General features: G+C 34.7%; 1 protein-coding gene across 1 annotated transcript; it reads right to left on the reverse strand.

The window, feature by feature from the left end:
- Nucleotides 1–3,056: 3,056 nt before the first annotated feature.
- LOC125865566 (chromo domain protein LHP1-like) lies at nt 3,057–7,816 on the reverse strand. The gene is made up of 6 exons (XM_049545769.1): nt 7,589–7,816; nt 7,445–7,470; nt 7,276–7,362; nt 6,073–7,182; nt 4,038–4,098; nt 3,057–3,542 (listed from the first exon to the last, which is right to left on the reverse strand). Exons 1-6 carry the CDS (start codon nt 7,790–7,792, stop codon nt 3,495–3,497), a joined length of 1,536 nt encoding a protein of 511 aa, XP_049401726.1. The 5' UTR covers nt 7,793–7,816; the 3' UTR covers nt 3,057–3,494.
- Nucleotides 7,817–9,034: the final 1,218 nt, after the last annotated feature.

A 9,034-nucleotide genomic window follows, 5' to 3' on the forward strand; every position in this document is an offset into this window, starting at 1 on the left:
AGGGATGAGAGTGAAGAGTGATAGATGTAGGAGAGGTGGTGGAAGGTGATATAAAGAGTAAAGTAAGAGAGAGTAAATAATTATTAAAATGTCAAAGGTGATTTTCATTTTTGGAGGGAAATACAAGTGGTTTTGGAGCAAAAGGGACATTTTCGTCATTTACCCGTGTCTTGACAATTGATGCCAAAATTATGTCTAGCCAATTAGCAGTACTCCTCCTTTAATTACTTCCTTTTTGTACTTGTCTGTTGTACTGACTTTCCTTTATTACTCTCCTTGGCCTTTTCATCTTCCGAGACAACTCTTCCCTTCTCCAGTATTTTCAATTCATCACCCCTTTTGTCTAAACCTTTCATCTCCCTTAGGAAACCCCCTTTTTATCTTTGACCCTTCTTTTTCTTCTCATCCATCTCAAATATGATGACTCGAACTAGATCCATTACTTCTCCCAAAGTTATCCCTCACTGCCCTTCAGACTCTTCCGAACATAATGTTCTTTTGAGGACTCCTCCAAAGAGGAATTTGATGCTCCTTTTTCTTCATCCAAGAATAGACTTGTTGTAAAAAAAAAAGGCCTCTAAAAAGCATCGCCTAGATCCCTCCAACACCCTCTATTCTGAAGACATGCATTGATTCTGGGGTATTAACTAGAAAAACAAGTTTGAAGCATTAAATGTCATCAACTTGGAATAGCTGAAAGATTCTCACCACCGGGTAAGTTTGTTTCTCAAAGTTCAAAAACTACCTCGTCTTCTTTGTTTTCTATGGCCTTGAATTGTACGAGGAACTTGTTCGTCTCTTCCATGCAAACCTTCGCTTATCTAAGGATAGTGATGAGTGGGAAACTCTTGTTCTAGAGTAGCGCATTATTATGAATAATTTTCCGTTTAAAGATGAGTTTGGTACCATGTGCCAAATATGAATGACGTTTGACCGAACAATTTTGAAGTTTCTTTGGAAGTGACCAAAGCGTTCATTATTGAACCTGGTTTGGAACTATCTGATTTTGGTCCTCTTTCTTTGTGTTTTGAAAATCGCATTCTTGCTCATATGATTGTTACTACTCTGGTTCCTAGGAAGGGATCTCTTAGTAATATCTCATCTAGAGATGTTTTTGTTCTGTATTGCCTTTTCAAAATGTACATGATTAATTGAGCTTCTCGGATACGAGAATATATAGACGAAAGCTCTGAGGATATGAATGCATCTGCTAGGCTGCTCTACGGCCTATTAATATCGCATATCTTGGTAGATACTCTGGTTGATTTCTCTGGATACAAGCATGTTGAGATCTCTTCAACTTACGATAGTAGGACCTTCTCTAGCATGTACTACACGCTTGTAGGAAATCAATGGTACAAAAAGGACTCTGTCAAAGCAAGAGTAGAGACGGTCAGAGTAACCAAAGTATCAGTCGACTATGCTTCTCTACTGCTAAAGGACATGAAATATGTCAAGGCTCGCTTACTCACAATTGAAGATGGTCTAAAGGTATTGCAAGAATTTGCAGGGAAAATTCTTCAGCTACACAAGGACACCAACATAGACGTTGAAAAGCATCACCCTGTTGTGGATGGTCTAAAGCAAGGAGTCTCTACTATTAACAAGTTGATCCGCCAAGTCGACAATCTCAAAGCTAGAGTTGACTTTTTCAATACCAATCTCACTATCTTTGTCCAAACTTCGTGCTCAAATGTCTCTAGAAATGTGGAACGTTCCTATAATAGTTGTTGTATAATGTTTTCAACACAACAAAATATTTCTTGGGTGATCATTGAACAATATTGTTTTATGTTGCTCCTCCTATCTTAACACTATCTCTTTAATTTGTTAAACTGGGGGAGTTTGTCCCCATTATACTCATTTGCGTTGTGAATAGAGGGTTGTTGGTTACCTCTCTAAACTCTTTTTGCTCTGCTCTGCTCTGCTATCCAATAGTTAACTACGTCTGCATACTTGTATGTCTCTCTCTACTTATGTGTTCTTTTGTTTTTGTTTTCTTTTTTATTATGTAAAAGGGGGAGAAGATGGCACAAATAGTCCAAGCAACTAGCAAGGGGGAGAAATCACAAGATGTTTTTTGTGCACTCAGCTAGGGGGAGTGAGTCTCACAGCTGAACAAGGAAGTATAAAAGTATTATTTGTGCAAATTATTTGTCATTATCAAAAAGGGGAGATTGAGAGGTTCAAGTTAATTAAAGTAAAGTTTAAATAATGGCAAAATCACTTTGCAGGTAAACAAAGGAGTAGGTTGAATGCCAGAAAGGAATGAATATCAAGCAAAAGAATTGAATCAATGTACAAGTGATTTAATCTGCTATGCACAAATCAGGACGAAGATTAGATCATCTACAAGGGAAGAAAATCATGAGCTTAAAGTTGGAGTGCCCACTAGGAAAGAAAATCAAGACAAACAAAGGAAAGGATTGAAGACCTCATGTTTGGAAAGAAATAAATCAAGAAGAAAGAAGATCGGTAGAATGATAGACCACAATATGGACATGTACTATCATTCATACTCAATCAAGGAAAGAAACTCCTTTGAGTTTTCCTTCAGAGCATAAAGAACCTCACTACAAAGATCTATAAGAAGTTTGTTCCTTTCGAAAATGAAAACTACGCACTTCACTTGAACTTGTACTACATCTTCTTTCTTTCATCTTTCATACTACTCTATAACCTTGCAAAGCCTACAATTATAAAAGAAGAGAGTTGTGTTGGTTATACAGGTAAAGATTGTATCAATTTAGGATATATCCAACTCAGGTTAGATATAGTAGATATCAAAATCATCTGTACTCACAAGTTCAACTAAAGGCTCTAAAGAAAACCCTAGTAACCCAAAGGAATTGGTTTAGGTATCACATCTGTGATCCAAACCAGTATGAAAACAACTTGTCTCAATTTATGTTCACACTCAATTAATCTTCCCTCTCCCCCCTTTTAACTTTTGCTTGGGAGTTGCTCCAATTGAAAAAAGACAATACTATCACATCATTTTATAAAAAGCAAAAAATGTTCAATTGAGACATAAAAGAGATCAAGGATCCAACAAGAATAAACTAAGTCCACCAGCTAGATTAAAATAATTCTGTTTTCTGTTCATCTAACAAAAGGTGTTACCATAACATATTATGGCCATCAGAGCAATTCCACAAACTCAGAAACACTTGTGATGTCTGCACCTACAGAACCTATAATGGTTTTGCCACCTAACATGTGAAAAGAAAATTATCATAATGTACATTGCATGTATTGGGTGATACTCAGATAAAACTTTAACATTCTAGTTGTTTTTTGTTTTTCTTTCTGGGGAAAATACTGCTGAAGCTAATGCAAGGTTTCTCATAAAATGCAACGTTAACTCTGTAGATTTACTGACCTCCCTAGTAATTGTGTCTAACAGGTTTAATACCTATGCCTGTTGCAACAAAATTCCAACACTATACATAGAGACAAGTCGAGCTAGACCAGTTCCCTTCACCGCAGCTCACTCATTGAGAGGGATGATGTTGAAGATGCTTCTCGTAATAGCTTATCAGCTGCAAAAGAAAGCAAAAAGTAGTTCAATTGACGATATAAAGTAACACAGAAAGACTAAATTACATTAGCCTATTCAGTTTTGTAACAACTAAATAAACTTTTCTGATATTACTTCACAAACAAGTAGATTATTATTTTTGTCAATAACACATAATATGACTATCATCAAACCTTAAATGACACAGAGCCAACATTTTTTTTATTCTGAATTAATTAAGATACATAAAGAAATTTTGAGTAAAAGTGATGATTTCCAAAAAGTTGATAGTAATAATAAAATTACATATCAAAGCCACAAATTATTATCTCAAGTGCACTATTATTTTTTAACAATACAAATTCACGCACAGAGGTCCTTGGAGATGATATATTAAGAGAAGTAGATGTAGCTTTGGAAAACCAGAAAAGGTTCCTATAAATAATCCATATTAGAAATATAAGATCATGTATTATGATGATGAAAGAACCAATAGGAGAACAAGAAAAACAGCTACCAAAAGTGGATTATTCGTCTTCATGAACTTGTTATCCACAACAACTTCCGTTCCATCTGACCTGCAGAAAGTCATACCAAAATATCATCACATAACCTAGAAACTTAAAATATATTCAACAAAATAATAGCAAGCTGACAACATAGAACTAGATCATAAAGCGACAAGGGTGTAGCTGCCTATCCAAGAAACTGGCACTATTTCAAGTATTCAATTGGATAAAAGCTGATGACAATAGTATAACCATGAGTGAAAAAGAAAAGTTTCTCCAGAAAGGACGAGACGGGAATGTTATCAATCTGATTACACCTACACGCATTGCCCATCCAAGAAGGTGCTTACATGCATAAGTATTTCTGCTACAGAACTGACACAATTATCACAAAAATCACATGCAGTTCCTTATTTGGGGTACTCTAAGACCCAATTACATTATAAGCAAACTATATACTAAAGGGAACAAAACAAAACCAAAAATCTTGAGGGCAATTAGCTCATGCTGATCATAAGAGGGTTTCTTTCTTATATAACTTCTGAGGGAACAAGTAACCAAAAGCAAGCATAAAGGAAAAGAGAATGCAAGGCAAACGAGAGCTTGAACCTTACAGATTATATTTGAAATTATAAAATAGTTCTGGGAAGAAAGGCTTTTAATTTCAGCACAACCAAGGCTAAAAAGAAAAATATATTCTTCTTGATCAGTAAGTTAAAATTTTATTGATAAAACAATCCAACAACTAAGGTAGTGCAGGAAGTTACAGAATGAGAGGCCTCCTTATTCTAGAACTTTGTTGGCTGTATGACTGAGTATAGGTCTTGTAGCAACAGTTCGCACAAAAATGACCCTTGCTATGTTGCTTCCATTGTAAGAGCCCATTTGGATTGGCTTTTGGCTTCTTTTTTTTATATATTTTAGCTTAACAAGAAGTGCTTATAAGCGCTTTTTTAATTTTACTCAAACACTATAAAACTGCTTAAAACCTATTTTAGCTTAAAAGCACCTAAAATAAGTCGATCCAAACAGGCACTAACACATCATCTCTGCAATTGAGGCTTTGGCAAGGTTCCTAAAGATTGAGAAAAGTTGTCATGTTTCTAGCTTCTCAATCATTGAGATTCCTTCTGAAAGTTAAGTTCCAAGTGTATTGGTGTTTATAGTTAGATACTGTGGCATCTCTTTCAACATTTCCTGACAAAAGACCTCGAAAAACTAAAGTATGTTCTAGGTATTGAGGTTGCTCAATCTAGATTATGTATTGTTATTCCAGAATGCAAGCATGCTTTAGACATTCTTGAGGAGACAAATATGATATTATGTAAACTCATTGACACTCCTATGGATCCGATTATTAAAATCCTGTCCGGACAGGGGGAGCAACAATAATCCATAAAGGTATCGATAACTAGTTGGAAAGTTGAATTATCTTATAGTGACTAGACTTGTCATCTCCTTTTCTAGTGAGTGTTGTAAGTTAGTTCATGACTTTCTCCTTTGATAATCATTGGGAATGGTATTTGAAAGTTTCGATGCTGTAATTTCGGTATTCAGTTTTTAAAAGATTATACCATAACCATACAAATTTAATTTAGGATGGTTTGATATTTTGAAGTTTGGTTTCGGTATTCTACGGTACGGTAAATCAGTAACCATAATTTGTTTAACTTCGACTAATATATACTCGTATAATAGAGTATTATGACTCCAACAATTTTCGCTTATATTTGAAGACAACAGACACCAAACAGGACGATTTGAGACACTGATAGATACATTATAATCAAGAAAAGCCAATTAATCCTACAAATAGTATCCATACATGCAATAGTTACATCCAAGAATAGCTTAAGTAAGATAAGTGAGTAACAAAAAAATTAATCTGCAGCACATGTCTTTTGTTCGTTTGAAAGAAGTTCACTAACTTCACTCTACCTAAAAGGTGAAGCTAAGATTATTTGCATATGAGTGACATAGAAACATAATAGACACAAAGATAAATGTGATTTAAAACAAGAAAGTAGGTTAGAAGTCACAGACCTCTTAGCTCGAAAGGTCACAGACACATCCTTCAAGCCATTTTCTATATCAGGTGGTGAATAGTTCTCGGCCTTGATAATTTCTGTTATGGCATATGTATCTTTGAACTGATCACACTTATTATTACAACCCAAAACATTTCCCACAAGTCCTTGATCGTGAATTTCTTCCTGCACTAATGCAACCAAATGGCCTCTAGTAGCATTTGCTACAGCATCTTGGAGATCCTTCACTACACCTGAAGTGGCTTGTTGTATAAACCTCCGAACAGAAGCGGACTTCCTCCTTTTAGCTCCTGTGCAGCGACCAGATTGAAGTGATTCTGTTCCATTGGCCATTGAAAATCCATTTGTGAAGGGATTGTTGGATCTATCTGCAGAGGCCTCTTTTGTCACCATCACTCCCTCGTCCACAGAGGTCTCTTTTGTTGCGATCACTACATTTTCAACAGAGGCCTCTTTTCCCTTTACCACAGAGGCCTCTTTTGTTGCCATCACCCCATCTTCCATAGAGGCCTCTTTTGTTATCATGACTCCCATTTTCACAGAGGCCTCATTTGTTTCCATCACTCCCATTTTCACAGAGGCCTCTTTTGTAGCCATCACTCTATTTTCCACAGAGGCGTCTTTTGCTGTCATGGATCCCTTTACCACAGAGGCCTCTTTTGTTGCCAACATCCCATTTTCCACAGAGGCCTCTTTTGTTGCCAGCACCCCATTTTCCACCGAAGCCTCTTTTGCACCCTTTTCCACAGAGGCCTTTATTGCACCCTTTTCGACAGAGGCCTCTATCGTTGCCATCAGTCCCTTTAGTTCACTAAGCTTCAAATTCAATTTGTTTTGCTCTTCAATTTCTTTTAGAGAGGAATCCAACATTAAATCATTGTCATTCGGCACTTTGAAATTATTCAAACCACTAGCATTTCTATCCACATGATCCAATGTAGCCAGAGGAGGTGAAGGCACAGGTTCGTCAATTATCCTAAGCTTCACTGCAGGCAGAGTATCTGCAGGGGAATGTTGTTCTTGCTTGTGCTGCTGTTTTGTTTTGATTTCAGAGTGATTAACCCCAGGAGTCCGCTTACGCTTACGTGTAGATCGCTGTTGCAAGCTTGAAAAGGCAAAAGAAAGCAATAGAAATAAGAACCCATACTCCAATCCAATGGTATAAAAAGTCATGAAAGTAAAAGTATAAAAGAAACACCTCTCCTCGAATGCATCGATAACATCATAGCACGTCATTAGATTATCGACAGGTTCCCATGTGTTTGCAGTCTCCGGCCAGCCTCGCCTGTAAATCAATCAAAAAAAATTCATGGGCTTTCTTTGTGTGTTGAGAAATTAAAGAAGAAGAACAGCTATACATGACTTACCATTTGATGAGATACTGAATTTTGCCCTTTGGTTTGCACAGCATTCGCAAATGGATAAAAAACAGCACAGCAATTGAAGTCAGGATAAAATTTAAAAAAAAAAAAAGATAAGAAAGAAAGAAAATTGATTGAAATGAAACAAACCTTTCTGATCCTCTTTCTTCTTACGGTCTCAATCTCATAAAACCCTTCAGCAAGTTTGGGTTTTTGATCATTAGCAGTCAATTCTTGTTGTTGGATTCCCACATCCCCTTCAGCAGCGCCCTCGCTTTCATTCACATCATCACAAGGTGGTGCTGTTTCGGTATCTGATACCAAACCGGAATTCTTGTTTTTCCCTCCTTTCATATCTCTCTTTCTTTCTCTCTCTCTTTGTCTAGTCTAGAGACAGAAGAAGAATAGTATTTTATTAGTAACAAGTCTTTTCTTTTTGACAGAATTTCACACTTTTCTACTCACAAAAAAGGGGTGAATGTGAATCCAATTTACCAACCATAATTAATACAACTCTACTTTTAAAAATATCATGTATATTTTAGGAATTTCCATTAATTAAAATATACTACTATTTGTTTTTGACTAAGACCCCGTTTTGATTTGCATAAAAATGTAGCTTTTAACTTGAAAATAAAAAATCAAACACAAGGAACTTTGATTTTTGACTTATTTTAAGTCATTTTTAATCTTGTCAAACACTTTCTAACTTATTTTAAGTTATTTTTTATATTTGTGATTCAAAAACTGACTTAAAATTAGATTTGATCAACTTTTAGGTAAATCCAAACAGTTTTTAACTTTTAATTATTTATTCATGCATCTGCAAAGAAAGAATTTTTTTTCAAAGGGACAGAAAATTCTAAAAAAGTAAATACTTTAATTTAATAAAAAGTTTAAAAAATACATTGAACGGTAAGTTCAGATGTTCTTTTATTTTATATATATACTAGATAATGGTGCCCGTGCTATGCACAGGCCCAATATATAAATGGTATGTTTTGGGGCTAATAACGGAGTTTTTGAAGTGATTGTTTGCGTGGATAAATGAATAAGTTTTTTTTATCACAAACTTGTACTTTCTTTGACACTATTTAAGACATAATAAGACTACTCACATACAACATTTTTGAAATATTTTATGTTGTCAATTATCACGATTTATAGTATTTTTATGATAGATTCACTTCAAGAATCAGTGGAATTTTTTGTATTTTTTTGAAAACATATTTTTTATGTTGTCAATTATCATGATTTATAGTATTTTTACGCAATTTTTAAAAATAAAAAACACAAAAAAATAAGACAAATAAATTAAAATGGACCCATATATGTTATTTTTGTTGTCTCAATTTATGTGACACAAATAAAATTTGGAGAGTCATCCAAATTTTCATATATTTTTTAAAAATGTTTTAAGTTATTAATTATTGTGATTTATAATATTTTTATGTAACTTTCAAATAACCTACATTACTGGTCACTTTGTCCTAATTTATGTGATATGGATAAAATTACAAAATTAACCCTTTTAAAATGTCTTTAGATATTTTAAGTTGTTAATTATTATTATTTATAATACTTTTTTGATAATTT

This window comes from Solanum stenotomum, chromosome 5 (assembly GCF_019186545.1).
Source record: "Solanum stenotomum isolate F172 chromosome 5, ASM1918654v1, whole genome shotgun sequence".
NCBI classification, from domain to species: Eukaryota; Viridiplantae; Streptophyta; class Magnoliopsida; order Solanales; family Solanaceae; genus Solanum; species Solanum stenotomum.

Coding starts and splice junctions, on each gene's coding strand:
- LOC125865566 (XM_049545769.1), bottom strand. CDS start 7,792: ATGAAAGGAGGGAAAAACAAGAATTCCGGTTTGGTATCAGATACCGAA. Junction 7,363..7,444: donor ATTCAGTATCTCATCAAATG/GTAAGTCATGTA, acceptor ATTGATTTACAG/GCGAGGCTGGCCGGAGACTG. Junction 7,183..7,275: donor ATCGATGCATTCGAGGAGAG/GTGTTTCTTTTA, acceptor TGCCTTTTCAAG/CTTGCAACAGCGATCTACAC.